This window comes from Impatiens glandulifera, chromosome 1 (genome assembly GCF_907164915.1).
Source record: "Impatiens glandulifera chromosome 1, dImpGla2.1, whole genome shotgun sequence".
Taxonomy (NCBI): domain Eukaryota; kingdom Viridiplantae; phylum Streptophyta; class Magnoliopsida; order Ericales; family Balsaminaceae; genus Impatiens; species Impatiens glandulifera.
The window spans coordinates 9,048,224-9,069,200 of NC_061862.1; the positions used below are offsets into that span (position 1 = coordinate 9,048,224).

General features: G+C 33.1%; 1 protein-coding gene across 1 annotated transcript; it reads left to right on the forward strand.

Moving 5' to 3' along the window:
* The first annotated feature begins 18,130 nt into the window (after nucleotides 1-18,130).
* On the forward strand, nucleotides 18,131-20,105 carry LOC124922214. The gene is made up of 2 exons (XM_047462947.1): nucleotides 18,131-18,411; nucleotides 18,665-20,105. Exon 2 carries the CDS (start codon nucleotides 18,678-18,680, stop codon nucleotides 19,890-19,892), a length of 1,215 nt encoding a protein of 404 aa, XP_047318903.1. The 5' UTR covers nucleotides 18,131-18,411; nucleotides 18,665-18,677; the 3' UTR covers nucleotides 19,893-20,105.
* The last annotated feature ends 872 nt before the right edge of the window (nucleotides 20,106-20,977 follow it).

Here is a 20,977-nt window from a genome sequence, read left to right on the forward strand (position 1 = left end):
TATTATAATGACTTATTGTAACGACGGAAGTAGTTCAATGTTTATTATAATATTTACCTCTATTAAAAATTATAAATCATGAATCAAAATTAAAATTAAAAAGACTATTAATTTATTTTTTTATATTAAAAAAACAAAAAAACGAAACAAATGAGTATTTAATTAATAAAAAATAAAGAGGGAAAAAAATTAATATTTAATTAATAAATATTAAAATTTTAATTTCTGAATCAAAGATTAAATAAAAACACTATTAATTTTATTTTTATTTATATTATAAAAAAAAACAAAGAAAGCCATAAAATAAATATTTAATTAATAAAAAATAAAAGACCGAAAATATAAATATTTAATTTTTAAATCCTTAATCAAAGATTAAATAAAAAATTTATTAAATTTATTTTTGTTTATATTAAAAAAATAAGAATAAATAAAGCGATAAAATGAGTATTTAATTAATAAAGAAAGAGAGAAAAAAATAAATATTAAATTAATAGATATTAATTTTATAAAAAAAAAACTCTTGTTAGTAAACCGAGGCTAGATAACCTATTTTATATATTTGTATAGTATGTAGGCTTAAATAAACTTTTATTACTTCGTACAATAATTGAACTAGTTATAAAGTACATATTTCTAAAGATTTCTAAATTGGGACTTTATTATTAAAGTTATAAAAAAATTAAAAAATTAATGTATATTCAAAATGATCAATATCGTTTAAGTAGAGCATGACATTAAAATAAAAAATAAAACAAGTTATTCAATCGATGTTTTGTTTTAACGATTTCAAATGTTGACATTTATAAATAAATAAAAGATTTGATGCCACTAATTTAAATAAATTGATATAAAATTTTTATTTGTTTAGTTATAAGTGTCATATAAATAATAAATTAATAGTATTTGAAAGTGTTTAGACAAAATACTAATTGGAAATAATACAAAAAAAAAAAGATTAAACTTAAAAACTGTTCCAACCAGTCTCATGTAATTAAATATATTAAAATGATTCACGTGCGATAAATACAGATAAAAATAAAAAAATAAAAAAAATTATAATAATTTAAAAATATGTATTCAATGTTTAAATTTTTTAATAATCACGAATAATATATTAAAATAAAAAAATAAAACACTCTCATTTCATATTTTATTCACTTCGATAAAATAATTCATCTTCTCACATATTTTATCACATATTTTTCCCAATAGACTTCTCGTCTCGTGACCTTACATTTTCGTCAAATCAAAAAACTTAAACATTATCAATCTCTTTTTTACCCTCACTTTAGTTCATCAATTCTCAATTGACCTATCATCTTGTGACCTTAAAACACCCCGACTAACCAATCATCTCATTCCACATATATCTACTTATTCAAATCGGACTTCTCATCTCGTGATCTTAACTTTACTTCGGTCAAACAACTAATCTTCTAACATATTTTAACCACCAATATCAATTTCTTTACCAATCGACCTCTATCTCTTTACCTTACTTTCACTTTGACTAATAAAAAACCATCTCATTCCACATTTATCCACACCCTAATCAACATCTCATATTGTGTGACCTTACACAATTTCATTTCGGTCAAATCAATCATTTTCAACGTTATCAATCTCTTTTACCCTCACTTTGACCCATCAATCCCCCAATCGACATTTCATAGTGTGACCTTACTTACTTCGATCAAACATTACCAATCTCCAACGTTATCAATCTATTGTTTTATTAGGTTACAAGTTTGAAACATACTGTTAAGCTTTAAACTATAACCGAGCCTTTCGAGTTCTTTAGTTCAAGAAACAAGTTCTTGATTGTTGGGACCGATGATAGAATTCAATACTCAAATGCAGCGGACATAGAATGAGGAGAAAATTCGAGGTTAAGAGAGAAGAAACCGGGGTGAGAAGAGAATACCACTAGTATACACCTAGCGGTCCAAGAAAAGGGGATGAGGGTCGAGAGATAACTTAGAGCACCAAGTTCCAAAAGATTCAATTAATAGCCCCAAAAAGTGGGGTGGACATCAACATTTAAAGAGGCTGGTTTACCCAAGAGTATTCGGTTACAACAAACTTTCAAAATAACAGAATTCAGTTTTAAACGAAATAAGAGAGAAAGGAAACAAAACAGAATTATTCAATAAAAACATAAACTGGCCCATATGCACACTTGGACCGAGAGACGGGTGCTGGAAATACTTTAGAACCGAGGTTTTTGATGAGCAGACCATAACATAATCTCCCCCTTCGAGGTTCGTCGCACTCGACGAAAAGAACGTGGACTGGTCAGCCTCTAATACGCATCTTCAACTTCAAAACTATTGCTTCGGTCGAGCTTCAAAATGTTCAGCAAGCTTCGCCGCAAAGGACTGGTCTTCTTAAAAATCTTTCGGCCGAATCATTTCAGTAGTGGAGCTGGTCGGGTCCTCGCGGTCTTTTGCGTTGCCCGGTCGCTTGCCACTCCGCCCATGTGAGGAATTTCTGTGCACACAAGGTCGAGGTTTTCTTCGCTTAGAGCTGACCTTGGTTGCTGCAATGTCTCCAGCGCCTAGTCCAAAAATAATTTCTTCCAGCTTTGATTAAACTCTATAGTGTCTTCAAAAATCCAGGCCAAGTCCTTTTCCCGAACCAGCATAACAACGGCATCGAATGAGCCATAACTTCTAATTAGATCTTCAGGAATATCTTCCAAGGTCATTGCCGCGAGGGAAACAGTTTGGCCTTCGGGGTTACTCTTTATTTGCATTTTGGCAGCAGCACTATATTCATCTAAGGTCTTTTCCACCTGGTTTCCATGCATCAAAGTGGCCTGCGACCGAGGAATCCCCTTTAGGACCGTGGTTCTGTCTTGCTTCTCATAGGATAGGGTCAGCTTTTCAAAGTCCCAAGAAGACGAGCCTAGAGTAATCATCCATTCAATTCCCAACACAATATCATATCCGTCCATGAAAATTACCTTCATTTCTGTTTGGTATACATTGTCTTCCATCGACCACTTCAAGTCTTTGCAAACACTAGAACATAACACATTAGACCCATCGACCACTCTAACCGATTGCACCTGGGTTGCTATGATTTTGTGGTCTATTTTCTCCAAAATCCCGCTATTGATAAAATTGTGGGTGCTGCCTGTATCGATCAGGATCACCCCCGGCAGGTTCCCAATTTTGCCAAGAATCTGGAGCGTTTGAAAAGCTTTAGACCCGGTCAAGGCATGTAAAGATATGGCAGGTTCATCCTTTGGGCCGAGCAACGAAGGTAAATCATCAAAAACAGGTTCTTAATCGGGTTCTTGGTCTTCTTGATTGGCCGAGACCATGAATAACTTTGATTTACACCTATGGTTTGGTTGCCATTTTTCATTGCAAGAGTAACATAGGCCCTTCTTCCGCTTCTCGTCCATTGAGGCTGGGTCTAATTGCTTAACATGGCCCTGGTTTTCATTTGAAGAGGACCCATATGATGAATTCTTGAAGTCAGTATTGGTGCTCGGCCCGACTTTATTGATATTGGATGGCGTGGGCAGCAACGGTGCTTCAGCGCTGTACAAGTTACCATTGCTCATTAAGGACCGATATGTTGCTTCTTGAACTTTAGTTATGGCCATGGCTTCGTTTAAAGAATCCGGGAATCGCAACCTGATGCAGTTCGCAATCTCTTCCCTTAGACCGGACAAGTAGCAATCTATGACGTAGTCCCTTGGCATATGTAATAACTTTTGAGAGATCGACATGTACCGGAGATTATATTCTTGAACCGACCCAACCTGTTTTAAATTCATCAGCTGTCTCATTGGTGTGTCATGTATAGAGGGCCCGAATTGAGTCATAAGGTCTCTCTTGAACACGTCCCAAGATAAGGCTGGTTTACCCAAGAGTATTTGGTTACAACAAACTTTTAAAATAATAGAATTCAGTTTTAAAAGAAATAAGAGAGAAAGGAAACAAAACAGAATTATTCAATAAAAACATAAACTGGCCCATATGCACACTTGGACCGAGAGACGGGTGCTGGAAATACTTTAGGACCAAGGTTTTTGATGAGAAGACCATAACACATACATATAACATTTTAATTTTATTTTTAATCGTTTTAAGCTTATGGGAAGGTGTGTTGCAACAACGACACAATCCAAAAACCTCAATCCAACCCAATTATCCATTTACTCTCACATATATATCCAAATTAACCACAATTCTCGACCAAACAATCCGGACACTTTGTATAATTTTATTGCATTATATTATTGAGGCACATCTTACTCATCTCTTATTAGGTTTCTCAACTTGGAGAAAATATTTATGAGGATCTAAGAATATTAGGAAGTTGTCCTACTTTTTATGCGAAGAGGTTCATGTTGTGTCGATACAAATTCAATATTGAGAGACACGATGAAGGCTTAACAACTCAAAACAATGGTGTTGATGTATTGGGTAACAATAATACCGAAACAGTGTCCTACTACGGAGTGTTGATGGGCATTAAAGAAGTCGAGTACATTAATGAAAGACGATTGATTCTTTTTAAATGCAAATAGTTTGATGTCCATTTGGGAGATCAGAGATTGAAAATAGACAAACATGGTTTTATAAGTGTTAATGTGAACCGCATTTTAAAAAATCAGAATCATGAACCATTTATCTTATCAAGTCAAGCGAAACAAGTGTTTTACGTTTCAGATATAGCATCAAAGGCCGGGTTGGAAAACTGTGACGACAATAAACTCAGGTTATTCAAACATCTAATTAAGGTTTTATTGTATTTTATTATAATTTAATTAGTTAAAATTATGTGACCACTTTTTTTAATAGAGAAGATGACACATAAGTAGAAGCAATCAACTTATAGAGGAGGCATGTGTTGGGATACTTGAGGATCTCTAGAGGAGAACTGTTCAACTCAAAGCGGGTGGCTCTAATGAGCTAGATTACACACCCGACCATGTAGATCCGACATTACCAGAGGTTGAGATTATGACGACATCATCCTCCCAGCCTGCAAGTATATGTTATAACTCTTTGAATACATACAAATTTAATTATTAATGTTGTTTATTACTTTTGAAGGATCTACATCAAAGAGAAAGTGTCGGAGAAAAAATAAGAACACTACCCTCTCGAAATTAACCCCGGGTTCAGAAAATAACAATAGAATTATCTCCAAATGGGAAGGTGTGTTGCAACAACGACACGACATGGTCCAGACATATTGGGATCATGGTTTGGGACTCCACTGTGATATCACATCGTCTGTTACATTGGTCAGACTTGAGCTCCACCAACATAGAGCATCTTTAAAAGTCTGTAACGGTAAGTGTTAATATCTTATTTTATTAAACTTCAATCTCTAATGCATAATAATAATTAATGAATAACTTAATTACGTGTTGTTAGGATCAAAGACAACAATAGAAGGAGGGTTGAATATTGTTGTTTTATTTTTCACTTAAATGCGATTTTAATCATGTTAGAGATTGAAATTTGTTTATATTCTTGAACAAATCGTAACAAGCTCTTGAACGGTTTCAAGTGCGGAAAGTGCTTGCGGGATTTGAAGCGAAAGATATAAGACTAAATGAAGCAATGAAAAGATAACACAAGATTTTATGGATGTTCGGAGATAAAACTCATATGTCACTCCTTCTGTTTCAGAAGGATTACACTAGAAGACTTTGATTTGTATAGCATCTATACAAACCCACTCAGATCACAGGTCTTAACACTTGCCTGTCTAAACTCCTATCTATCACACTATTTTGTTGAATAGACTCTCTATTCAACTTACACGCGTAAAATGATTATCAAATAATACAAGAGATTATCGCTCAATGTAACGTATTCACCGGATAGAAGAGCCGAGAGTGGAAAAACTGAGAGAACCGAGAGATTTGTTCTCTTATGCTTTTTTATCTTTCATGCATGTCAACGGTCGAATCTACTTTATTGACACGTGACAATTGTACATTTTTCGTATGCCTGACGTACGGGATTGTACGTAGTTTTAGTGCGCATGAGAATGGAATATTTGTTTATCGTTTTGCATGTCAAATTAGAGAACTAGTTGTATATTTTGTCGTATTCAGATGATGTAGAACTCAAATGATAGTGAGCTCTACTGATGAGCTACTCTACTGATAGAGGACTCAACTGATGAAGAGTCTGCTGATGGCGCATCTTCACTTGATGAGGAGTCTGCTGATGGCGACTCTATTGATAGCGCATCTTCAACTGATATCAACTCTGCTGATGTCAACTCTGCTGCCATCGAACTCAGCTGACGGAGCGACTCTACTGCCATCGATTCTTCAGTTTTTACTTACACATTAACACATTACTGAACTTAGTTTTATTCCTTCATCAAAATCATCATCAAAATTATGCGTGTTTATTTTAATTATCCCAAGTTCATTTTGATTAATTAAAATATTTTCCATAATTCAACTTAATTTAATGATTTCCCCTTTTAACTTAATTTATCAATTTCCCCCTTTTTAATTTAGCAATTTTACTTTTTAACTTAATTTAACACGTGTCTTTGTAGAATCGTTTTAAGGCAGTGTCGGAACCTATCGAGCATTGTCAGAAACAGATAATGGAACATGTTAAGGTGGTTTGGGATAAGTTCTAATGTGATATCAATCAGAATCATGTTTAAGCTCATGATGGGGATGTAACATCTATTAGAGAACACACCCCGAATGAATATACAGAAGATGATTGAAATTACATTTTGGATCATCACTTTCTATGAGACAATTTCTGGATGAATCTTTAAATTCTAAACTTTATACATCCTTGTTTATAACTAAGTATTAATTGATGTTTTCAAACATAGGTAAGAAATGAGCAGAATTAAAAAAGTAGGAAAATGTTCGAATGACACATCATGCGGGGAGTATGTCATTCTCTCAGGTGGAAACAAAAATGTTATGTGTATTTATTCGAGAGTCAATAATATGTTAACTATATTTTGATAATTAACATTAATATTTAATCTTCACAGGAGAGGACTACGAGTAAGGCGCCAACACACATTGACATTTTCTACGAGACACACAATAGAAAATGAATAGGTGATGACTCTAATCGTGTGACGGATCCCCATATACATGAGAGAATTTACAGGTGCCAATTTCTGACACGACACGAAAACCTAACTCGAACCGAACACGAAAAAATTAGGTTCAGGTCATATATTTTTTAGTTTAGGTCAAAATTGGATCGACCTATTTAACCTGATTAATAAACGGGTTAAAATCGTGTCAATTTGAAATAATCAAAAATAGACCTGCCAACCTGTTTTTTTCTAACATCATTCTTGTAAAATATAAATTGTAATCTACATCATTCTTGTAAATTGTAATCTTGGCCACAAGTTTTCTCTCTCTAAGTTCTAACATCCTTCTTGGAATCTTGGCTCTAGCTGTAACTCTCAGCCACTATTTTTGTTGGCTCTCGCCTCTTTGTCTATATCTCTAACTTCTTCTTTGGCAGCGTCTACGACTCTGGATGTCGGACACCATTTTTGTTGGTTGGCTCTCGCCTCTCTGTCTATATCTCTAACTTCTTCTTTTGCAGCGCTTGCGCCGCTACCATGGAGAGAACTAAAGACGATAACAATTTAATGGATCTCGAAGATTACACAGATTATTCAACTCAAGAAATCGATGGGGGCACGCAATCTTCTCACCCTAATGACAAATAAAAAGTCATTGTTGTTCATCAGTCAAAAAAAGAAGAAGACTACTTTCATCTGGAGTTTGGTCACACTTCACTATCATTTCTCAAAAGCCAAATGAGAAACTTAAATGCAAATGTAACCGTTGTGGGACTAAGATTCAGATGATAGTAAGTATGGCCCAGGTAATTTACTCCGTCATTATAAAAAGTGTGTAAACATGAGTACAAAAAAAATTGGACAGTACCTAATTACTACAGATGAAGGTTCACGCTTAATCACAAGAAACTCAAACTTTAGTCAAGAAAAATTCAGGGAGTTGGTGGTGCAATCGATATTGAGACATGATTTGTCATTTTCTTTTGTTAAATATGAAGGAATATGGAATATCTTTATGCATTTGAAATTGAGAGTTAGTCATTTATCAAGAAACACCGCAAAGTCGGATATTATGAAGATTTATAGTGCTGAATTTAATCGACTACGTAGTGAGTTAGTTGAATATTCTGGTAGAATGTGTTTAACCTCTAATGCTTGGACTTTTATTGTTACGGATGGATACCTGAGTTTGACTGCACATTATGTATACAAGAATTGGGTGCTGAAAAAAGAATTCTGAATTTTTCTTATATTCCTCCTCCACATACTGGAGTTGCTTTAGCTTAAAAAATTTATGGTTTGGCTACTGATTGGGGTATTGAAAAAAATTGTTTTCTATTACTTTGGATAATGCTAGTGCTAATGATGCTTGTGTTGAAATACTTAAAAGTCATCTTCATTATTTTGATTTTTGATGGAATTTTATTCATGTGCGTTGTTGTGCACATATTCTCAATTTGATTGTACAAGATGGTTTGAAAGAGATTGACATTTCAGTGGATAATATTAGAGAATGTGTTAAATATGTGAAGGGTTCTCAAGGAAGAAAGCAAAAGTTCATCAATTGTATTTCTCAAACTTCTCTAGATTCTAAAAGAGCATTAGTGCAAGGGGATAAATGACAAATTTAGTACTGTACTTGGACAATTTTATCAATTTAAGACACTTCTTTATCAAATTTAGTGCAAGGGGATAAACAATTTTAACTTTTGTCATTTAAAGAACTATCTTGGTATCATTTAGTCATATTTAGAACTCTCACTAACTCTATTAACTTATTTAATATTATTTATTTCTTTATTATAATTTTTTAACATCAATCAAACAAAACCTAAATTTATTTAAACAAAAAAACTTAACCGGCTCTTCTCACTGAATCCAATCTCTTCAACAAAATTAATCTCCTCTCTCTCTCCACATCACTATAGTCGTTTGCTTCAGAGAGGAGCTAAAGTTGGTGTCGAAGATAGATAGGGTAGCACGGTATTCATATTCGATCGATCATCATCTACTAAGGGAAACCCTAACAGACTCCGAGCCAGAGGAAGGATTGGAAGTCAGTGAGAGGGATGGACGATACGTACACCAAAGAAGGGTGGTCACGACGGCAAGTTCACATGGTTTGATGACGGTTATTCGCTTGTGGAACTAGGGATCCTTGGAGATGTTGATGAGGAGGTTGATTCCAAGGACCTTAACTACGATGATCATGAATATATCGTCGCTCATCGTGAAGACTTGATGCTGAAGATGAATCAATGATAAGAAGAAACAAGTGGATCGATTAGGGCTAGAAGCAAAGTAAAATATGCCCTAGATTCAAATAAACCCCTCTATTCGAGATCATATAAATATAAAACTAGTTAATTGATGTTTCCTAAAGAAATATTAATTATCCTAATGTCAAACAATATGAGATCGATCCATAACAGAAGAAACATAACAATCTATCTCGTTTATCAGTAAAAGCAACATAAGTCTCCTTTTCCCTTGCTTTGTTGAATTATTAATAACTAGTCTAAAATTGTTCGTAGAGAAAACGACCTCTTCTCTGCCTTGGTTTCTCCGCCGGTCTCCTCGATCGGCTGTTGCTTTTATCGTAACATTCAACAATAGAGGGTCGCCACATTTCCTTATGATGACTTTATTTGTTTCTCAATGGTGTCTTGCCAGCCTCTACACACTGTTGTTATCCACATTGGAAGTCTGTCACCGCTACATGGTACGATAGGGAAGAAGGAGACGGCAGCAGCAATGGTATGCATTTACAGTCGATACATATAGCTAGGCTACGCTCATCATCAAATCCAATCTTAAAATAATTAAATTCAATTAATTTCTTACCGGACGCTCTTCTGTCTTTCGGGCTATGGTGATGATGTGGAGAGGGAGAGACGACAATTAAATTTCATTGAAGAAATTTAATTTCAGTGAGTGGAGAGTGAAGAGGTGATGTTCTAAGTTGTCGTTTGATTGATAGTAATAAATAAATAAATTTAGGTTACGTTTGTTTGATGTTAATAAAAATATAATAAATAAAGAAATAAATAATTAAATAATTAAATGTAACAATAAAGTTAAATAAGTTAACAGAGTTAGTTGAAGTTCTAAATATGACTAAATAATGAAAGAAGAGTTCTTTAAATGACAAAAAAATAGGAGAATCCTAAATTTGACAAAACTCTTCAACTTCAGTCCTAGATTTATTATTTATCCCTAGTGCAAGATGTTCCTACTAGATGGAATTCTACATATAGGATGCTTTCTAGTGCTCTTTACTATCGTGTTGCCTTTTGTCATCTTCAACTGTGTGACTCTAATTTTCAGAGTTGTCCGTCTATAGAAGAGTGGGAAAGAGTTAAAAAAATATGTGGATTTCTTGAAGTTTTTTATGATGCAACTTTGGATTTTTCTGGATCTCGATATCCAACTGCAAACTTGTACTTTCCACATGTTTTCTTAATACATTTAAAGTTAAATGAAGAGTCATCAAGTGAGGATTTATATATGAAGAAGATAGCTTATCAAATATTTGTTAAGTTCAATAAATATTGGTGTGAGTTCCATATATTGTTAGCCATTGCTGTGGTATTTAATCCTCGGTACAAGTTTTAGTTTCTTGAATTTAGCTATGGAAAACTTTATGGTACTAGATCTTGGAAATTAAAGAAGGTTAGAGAAGCTCTTTTTGGTCTTTTTGACGAGTATATGAAATATTCCAATGTTAGTTGTTCATCATCATCTTCGCAAGGGAGTAAATTTGTTCATTCTTCTAGAAATCTTGAAACTAGTAAACAGTCCTCAAATTTTTTCAAGGTATAATAATATATTTTTATGTTGTTAATTATAATTTCACACTAACAAACATTTTGATTCTTTTAAATTTTTTTATCTAATATAATATTTAATTGTCTTGATATTTCAGGAATTTGATGAATTTGAAAATTTTGAGTTTGCTGGTAGTACTAAAAAGGTCAATTAAAAATATATTTAGATGAACTACGAAATAAAAGGACATCTTCTGTTTATGTACTTGAGTTTTGGAAATCCCAACAATTCAAATATTCAGAGCTAGCTAAATTATCTAAAGATATTCTTGTCGTTACAATTTGAATGGTTGCATCTGAATCGGCCGTTAGTCTTGGTGGTAGAATACTTTATCATTATCGTAGTTCAATGTCTCCCAAAGTTGAAGCCTTAATTTGAAGTAGAGATTGGTTATTTGGAGCAAACGGTAAAGTTTTATATCTTTAATTTTTTTAATCTAAAGCTTCATTAGTTTCATATTGTAGTTTTTCCTTTCCATTTTGTGTAGATTTATCTTTGGTCAAATTTGAAGAAGTAACTCAAGACATTATGGGTTTGGACCTCAACAAAGGTGAATCAGATATTAGGTTGGTTGAAGGTGTAAATTTAAATACTGGTAATTAGATAGTTGGTGAGTTAATATTTTTTTTCATTAATATGTGTATCATAATTCATAAGTTATGATGCATTTTATTAACTTAGTTGATGGACATTCTCATTGTAAAAAATATATATTTGAATGTAGTATTTGAAGTTTGGACTATGATTTTTTAATATGGTTTTAGTTTGTAATTTTAATGGTTTTCATTATTTACAGATTTTGCTATCTTTTCACATATGATAATATAATTTAAAGTTTGAACTATTATTTGATATATTTGAATTTTAATAGTAATATTTTGAATTCAAAGTATGATTTGTTTGTAATTTGTGTAATCTGAAATAGAGATTGCTACTAAGTATTAGATCCGAGAAATGTTTAAAATATGTATATAAAAAATAGATTGATATAGTTCTTCCTTTTTTCCAATGGATGATTTAGCTACATTACAATATATTGCTACTAATTTATATCGGGTCAATCTAGTCAAACATGTCAGATCGTCAGGTTCAGGTCTACTATAAATAAACAGATCAGGTTCATGTTAAAAATTTTGACACGAATTACTAAATATGTCAGGTTTATGTTTGTATTTTTTAACCCGTTAACCTGTCAACCCGAACTCGCTAACCTAAATCTCACCTGAATTGCCACCCCTAAGAAAATTTTAAATGTACTTCACTTACTTATTGATGTTATAATTAACTAATCAACATTTGTTTTATTTTGTAGGATGCGATGTGTTAGACGCTCGAGAGAAATCCTAATATGTCCGATTATGAGCTGACCGATAACGTTTTTGGACGACAAGAGCACATGAGGATCATTGGAATGGGATCTGGGGCCCACACAGTTTAGATGAGATTTGCGGAGTGGAAGTCAATCGCAGCAGAGGGAGCAAGAGTACGAGCAGTTGCGTACTGAATTACAAGAGGACTTTTCGAAAAAGAACATTTGGAGTCTCTAATACATGAGCAAGCAAATGTGATACAAGAGCAAAAACTTGAGTCACAAAGACAAGCACTTGAGACACAAAGACAAATGGAAATACAACTGGAAAGACAAAGAGAAGAATTTCAGAACCAACTGGCGGCGTTTATGGCGAGATATTTGTTTAGAAAATATCTAATCTAAACACATGATAAAAAAATATATAAAAATAAAGTGATAAAGAATAATAAAGAATACAAGATATAACTATATTCGGCCAACAATGCCTACATCCTCGGAGAGTCGTCCATTCTATTGATTTTCTATGAAATAATGGTCCAAGTAACTCTATGTTACAATGTCTCTATTTATAGGAGTACATCAAAAGACAAAAGCCTAAACTACTACTCATAAGCCAAATAAAGACTTAAATCCTAATTACAATATATAAACTCTAATTAAATATGAGCCCCAAACCCAACAATCTCCACCTTAGGCGAATACCGGGTTTATTGAGAATTTCAGATGTGATGAATAAATTACAAATTCAACAATCTCCACTTTGACGAATTTCACGTCACTTAGGAAATACACGAGCCGTACCCATCAATCTCCACCTTGACAAAAAACAAGCCATAAAAATAAGTGGGTTCAACACTTCAATCTTCACATTTTCTCTTCATGAGATAATTTTGTACCTCCACTTCCACTCAAGAGCCCTTAGAAAAATAGCAATATCCACCTTCACGTATATCGCACCATCAAAAAATTATGAGCCACATATCAATTTTCACGGCTCGAGCCATTCACGAGATAAATCATTATACCTTAACTTTTGCTCAAAAGCCCTTAGAAGATAAAATCATAGAGTTTATAACACCAAATAAATTTGTGTAACCACGTTATTTTAACACTGAGAGACAATCAACAACTCTTCCCAATCTTTGTTTATACCCGTTGACATATGCGAAAACTATAATTAACAATTTTTTATTATGTCAAAATAATCTTTACCCTTATTTGTCACAAATTAAGTGTCTTATTTTTTAAGTCTAACAATCGACTGAAATCAAAATACCGAATAGACCCAAGACAAACTTTTATCGTCTACTTTTTCATAATCATATATCTATCGAAAACTGAGGACACCCAAAACGAACTTTCAACGTTTACTCCCTCAAAATAAGATATCGATTAAAAACGAGAAGACCCAAGACGAACTTTTATCGTCTACTTCATAACAAATAAATTAGGCTATCACGACATCTCTTTTCTCTAACTCAAGATTTGACAAAGTATTTGTCACCCATCTTGCCTTGAACGTTGCATGCTCAACCAACTTGAACTTCATACTTCTCCTTGAACAAATTAGCTTGCAATCCGCTAGTTTCTTGAATCCAAGCAATCCAAGAATATTATTTCAAGATTCACTATCTATCTTCAATTGTCTTCACCAATACTTCAAATGATCATATATAGTTTCTCCGAAAAAATTTGCGAATATCCTTCCATTTGAATTGATCGAACCTCTCATCTAGCCCCTTTTTCATGACTAGGAATCACATTCAAGATCTCATTCATCTCAATCATCTAATCTATGATCCACAATATATAGACAATTAAGATAGATTAAAAGAAGTAACAAAATCATCACCTTCGAATTAACTGAGTCTCTCATCTGGCTCATTTTTCATGACTAGGAATCCCACTCAAGGTTTGTATTTATCTTCTCACATTAGAAGATAATGCAATGATTTCTTCTTGGTTCGTTTGAGAGTTGCTCTCAAGATGTCTCCACCTCAACTTATAAGTGTTTTTAACTGATCTTCCTCTTTCTCTTCCTATTCCTGGTCTTTAATTCATAATATGTGTTAACTGGAATTGTTTCAATCCTTAATCATCCGCCAACTCAATACAATCTTGCAATTTGGACCGAAGAATTGCCCTATCAACATGTCGACAATGTTGTCATCGATAAACATCATTTTGATAACAACTTTCTAAAATCAATCATATTTTTGTCAGGTGTAAAAGCACATAATCTCAACACCATCTTCATCTTAATTAACTATTTCAATAAGATAAGGTCATAACCAAAAAGATACAAACTTTTTAGTCCCAAACAAGTCAAATAAAACTAAAATAGGCAGACAATTTAAGCCCCCCAAAAAAAACTTCGAGACGTCCAAACCTTGATCCGACCGTTGAAAATGTAGAGGAATGAGTTACCAACCCTCTCGATAAAATCTCAGCACAATCGGACTCCGTTTGAATCTCTGATCGTTAGTTTGATGAACCCTGCGCGGCTATAGGCAAAAATCTGCTGCTAGATTTTCTCTCTACCTCTCTTTTAATTTTGACTTCTTCAATAACCATTTTTCAAAGAAAAATCTCTCCAAACTTATTTTAGCCGAGAATTTCTTCAAGTCAAAGCCCTCAACATAGTGAAATGATGTCACTCATGTATGCCAAGACAACAATCGATATAATAAAACCTTCAACTAATTTTTAACAAGCATGAAGATGTATCGTTTGTTCTCCACATTCTTCTAGCCAAATTCTGCATAGAAAAATCTAACAAACTATGTATATGATTAGTGCACCCTCAACTCATACCTTAGAAATTATCATTCTTGGTAGAACCCTTAAGGTATCAACACCCACTTGACAACTTTGCACCAGCACTTACTGGGATTGCCAATCAAAACCTACTCACAAGGTTTGATGCAAATCTAAATTAGACCTTTATACACACATATCAAAACCATACTCTTACAAACAAATATTAAAGTCACCCGCTTTAATCTGAAACCCTTTACATGTTGCATCAACTGTCTTCCATAATCTGCAACATCGAATAAGCACTCCACCTTCTTTTTCAACTCCAATTTTCAATCTCCATATTGAAGAATATCAAATCTCTTAGAAGATAAATCACAAAGCTCCATCTTTGATAAATTCAAGTCAAACAAGACTCAATTCAAATCAAAGATCAAAGCATACAAAGTTTTGAGAATTTGATTAAAATCAATCAAGATTTTACTTGTGAAAATTGGAATCAAATAGGTTTTAAACCTATTTTATGAAATCAAACGAGACTTAAAAAAATCTTAGTTGAAAAAGTCTTAGTTGTTAATCGCTTCAAACATTCTTGACTCATCTCTATATATTATATTATATCATAATATAATATAATATCTATATATGTGGAATATATATAGAGATATATATGGAATATATATTTTTTCCTTTTATATTTTAATAGACCATATATCACAAATTAAAATAAGTCAAAAGAATATTCCTCATCTTCTTCATTCTGGTGTCGTTGCCTGACGACTTTTCGTCACATGCACCCATTGGTGCCTTCTAGAAGAACAAAAAACCAATTGTCTTCTTCTCTCTTCTTCTCAAGAGAGCGTCACCCAAAATTAAGAAATATTTTAACGACCGTTGACATCTCCTTAGCAATTGAAGATTTCGACTCAAATCTTCATAGCGGCTAATTTTTCTGCAACCAATGTCGTTTTCTCAAATAACCAACAGTCTTCAACAAAAGCATAAATATCCAACAACTTCTTCAATGATGGTTAGGGTTTCCGTCATATCTTCACAAATAGATTAGGATAAATATTCTCAAAACATGCTCTGATACCACTTGTTGAGAAAATATTTAATCTAAACACACGATAAAAAAAGATATAAAAATAAAGTGGTAAAAAATAATAAAGAACACAAGATATAACGAGGTTCGGCCAACAATGCCTACATCTCGGGGAGTCGTCCATTCTATTGATTTTCTATGGAATAATGGTCCAAGTAATTCTAGGTTACAATGTCTCTATTTATAGAAGTACATCAAAACCAAAAAATTAAACTACTACTCTTAAGTCAAATAAACGCTTAAAGACCAATTATAATATATAAACTCTAATTAAATATGAGCCCAAAACCCAACAATATCCTCCACTACCACCTCTGAATGAGTCTAGTATATGATATATTATTTAGATTTATTTTTATCTTTTAATACTTTGACTGATATATTGGATGATTGAGATTTTGGTTTATTGGATGAATTGAGATTTAGGTTTATTGGATGATTGTATTTTTGAATGAATTGGGATTTTGGTTTATTGGTATATGAAATTTGGTATTTTTAATTTGTGTATAATTTCTGTCTGAAATTGTTTTGGTTTAAATAGGTAATATTCGGTTTACAATCATTTTATTTAAATAAAAAAACTCATAATCACCAAGAGAAATAGGCGTCTACTCTTGGTAAATATTTAAGATTTTTGCCGAGAGCCTTTCTACAACTCTCGGTAATTATTTAAGGCTTTCTCCGAGAGCAAAACCAATGCTCTCGGTAAAAGAGTTACATTTTCGCCGAGGAAACTCATTGCTCTCGGCGATAATTTATCTTTGAGAACATTTGTAGCCCTCAAATATACTATTTTTTCTTCACTGACAGTCGTATCATCGAGACACTACGAGAGCATTTATCGCCCTCGGTGAACACTATCACCGAAGGCATTTTGTCTTTCTCCGAGGGTTTTTGTTTTCCTTAAAAATGAATTTTTTTACTAGTGTTAAATAAATTGACATATCTCATTTCGTTTATTAACATCATATTCACATATGTGTTTTCTTTTTTCCCGATTTCGTTCAATACAATTAGAAAATGAATATGTTCATTATTAAAAAAATAAAATTTTGAAAACTTTCACTAGAGTGATTTTAGATTGTAGAGACCGCAGATAGAGAACTTTTACTAATTTGACGATATCTCTTTTTAAAGAATAAAGATATTAATATCTTTTATTTCTTTACAGCATATTAATGTTCCATTTTTTTATATCAAACAATTGGAATATAAGGTCGAAAAATATTAAAACAATCCAAATAAATATTTTATCGAACAGTTAAAGACTTAGAGTACAATGATGAAAAAGTAGAAGAAAAAAAATAATACTAACAGGATAAATTTTTAAAATTCTAAATTAAATCAAATATACATAAAATCAATTATAATTAAATTACCGATTATATCAATTAAGAACATGAGAATTTAAAAAAAAAAATGAATTTTATCTCTTTAAAAATAAGTTTTTTTCAAACTGAGTTGGGAAGAACATTTAAAAAAAAAAAAAAATCAATATTGAAACCATGCAAAAATTAACTAATATACTTAGAAAGATATGAATTTTTAATTTTACTTTATTATTTTATATATAACATTTATATAATATATTATATTATTTTATATATTTTTTAATTTTAAAAAAATAATTAATTAATTTTGTTTTTCAATGGGTGGGCCTTATAGCCCCTTATTAATTTGTATGAGTTTAAATATAATATTTAAAATACATGAGTATATTTGAAATATCTGTCCAATATTAATTTGTATAATTTTAACCATAAAAAACCTATAGGGTGAGATTTTAAAGAAAATGTTCTAAATCTGATTTAGCTTCCATCAAGAGTCATAATTTTACAATTCAACATAATGTTTTATATATATTAATAAGCAGAAATATAAGTTGGATGTTTTTATTGTCAAGAGTTAAAGAGTTAGGGGGGTGGTCTTGACTCAGACAACATATCTGGACTGCACCGAACGACCGCAATAATCTTAAAAAAAAAAAAAAAAAAAAAACTAAGCAAGAGTAGAGCAGCGGTGGCTTATGTGTGTCGATCGAAACACTTTATAATTAGTGCATTGTAGAGAATCAATCCCGTAGACCGTCTCTTCACATAAAAGAGAGAATCCGGAACAGGGTTTCTTTCCCTCTCGTATTCCGTCAATCCAACCTTCTTCCTCTTCTTCTTCTACATGGCTTGCTTCTACTTCTCATACAGAGCACAATTCACCATTTCGTAGCTTCCACCTTCTCCGTTCAATCGGAAAGCTAGGACCTTTCGCCGCCCAGGCCAGGCCAGACCAGACCAGAAGGGTTGTTTCTCTTAGGAGCTCAACCTCAGACCTCGTCTCTTTCCAGGTTTTTCTGCTATTATCTCGATGCGATTCTTTAGATAGACCTTCCTAATTCGTTTATCAAACTAAATCTTTGATTGATTCCCCATTTGGGAAACTATCTGTGTAGTTAATTTAGGTTAAATCAGTTACTCTGTCAGTCAATTTCAAGTCTTTCTTCTTGTGGATTGAAGAATTCTAATGATTTTCTGTATTCTGTAAGTTGTCTGTCGTAGTACTGAATCTTGGGTCTTTGATTTTGTTGAGAATTGATTTAGGGTTGTGACTGAAATGGGGGATCAAACGTCTAATACGATGAACTTTGACTTGAATTTGGATCCTTATCCTACTTCTTCATCTGATGATGAAGTGTTGACTGCTGTATCTGAGGAAGATGTGGCTTCTATGAATAGACTTCATATAATGAGGGCAAGACAAAGTTTGAGGTTAGCATTGCGACAGCTTCCCTTGCCGAGGCATGGCGCCTCGGAACCGGCTGAGAATCCCACCAATTTCAATGATAATAGAGAGTTGGGAAGAAGTTCTGAAGAAGAAGAAATGGCGGTCAATAATGATGCAAAAAAGGAGGTAAAAGAAGAAGAAGAAGATGGTTCGATGTTGGGGAAGGAGGCTAATGATGAAGATGAGATAGACTTTTACAACTGTAACATATGCTTGGATGTGGCCACAAACCCTGTTGTGACTTGTTGTGGGCACTTATTCTGTTGGTCATGCATTTACTGTTGGCTAAATGTTCACTCGAAAGCTAAGGATTGCCCGGTTTGCAAAGGAGAGGTGAATTCCAAGACTGTTATGCCAATTTACGGGAGAGGAAAAGTCAGTAATGCCCGTGAAACTAAAGAGAAATACAATGTTAGTATACCCCCGAGGCCCCGAGCTAATCGCGTTGAAGGCTTGAGGCAGACCATAGAGAGGAGTGCGAATATAACTGTGGACGAATTACTTCGACATGTTAGAAATATAGCCCCTACTACTGGGGAATCTGAACCAGAACCAACAACAACAACAACTGGAGGCACCATATCTGAAATGTATAACTTTCTCGTCAGGAGGGTTCTGACATCAAGGGCAATCCGAAGAGAACAAAACAATGTGGTCCCGTCGAATGTGGAGACGGCTGACGGAAGGGATGATGACAGCAGCTCCTGGCTTTGGCCGGTTTTACTCCAAAGTCAACCTAGAAATAGAACTACTAGTACTACTACTAATAACAATGCTGTTGAAATAGTTTCAACTGATGGTGCAATTGAAACATATTTGCTTGACCATCCGACAGACAGGAATCAGAATCAAGATGGGCCTCCTTCTTCAGGCCATAGAGATTCGTTCTCGAGCGTTGCTGCTGTAGTGAATTCGGGGAGTGGAACTCCAGACAATGCCATGGAAATAGACTCGATGATGTCTTTTTCTACTTCATCATCTGCAAGAAGGCGAGGTGACGTAGATGGTGGAGATTCGAGACCATCAAGGAGAAGATTGAACTGAATCTCAGGTGTGGGCTTTCTCATCTAATTTTGTTTGAAAGGTAACTCTCATACAGTTATAGTTGCAGTTTCCTTTTTTTAAGATTGAACAGTTTGAAGACAGTTTTTTTTTTTTTTTTGGTGCAATGTTAGGAACAATAATCTGATGGGGGGTGGGGGTGTTCTTATATTACTGTTGTTATAAAATCTTATGGAACCTTTTGAATTTCTGGTTTGTCTATGTTGTTTTTCTATCTCAAATGTTGGTTCTTTTAGCCTTTGAAGACATGACTTTTAAAAGAGGGGGGCATGTATTTATGAATCATGACCTAACCTCCCAAACCAAACAAGCAATTAAACACAACATACATGTCTTCATATTTCTATTTCTATCACACACACACAATTAGACAGCCACCAAAACTCAAACAATTACTCTTTAAATCCAAACATTCATCATCTCATTAAAGGCTGCACGAACAATGACCATCATGAATTCAATGCCCTGGTCTCATCCTACCTACTCTACTAGTGTTTATTCTCATTTTTACTTTTTAAAAACCCCTTTTTTCACACCACCATCTCCATATAATTGAGGGTTCAAACTATATTTGATATACTTTAAGCAAGAAAAAGATGAAGTTAATGTTGTTCATTAATTATTTAATTGTCAACTTATTCCGAGTGTGTTGAAGCTTGTTTGATGAGGATAAAACTCGGTTTTTATCTTAAAACTTAATCATTCTTTACATTTTTTTAATATAAAATTAATTATTAAATAAAAATTTAGAGATAAAGGGTAATTTGATAAAAAAAAAAAAAATTAATAAAAATAAGTTTTTTTCTACTTTTAATCAAATAAATAATTTTTTAAAAAACTCAAACAAAATCCCAAAAATCACTCCCTTATGCTCTCTCAAACATCATAGGTGATGGTGTAACTTCCTTAAAAAACTCTTTCAAATCTCACTTATTATATAACTCAAATTATAAATAAATATTTAAACTTTAAATAATTTCAAGCTTTGACTGGACATATTTTTCTTAAGGGTGGCAATTCATGTTACTAACATGTTCAAAATCCTGAACCATGTTAATTTGTAATTA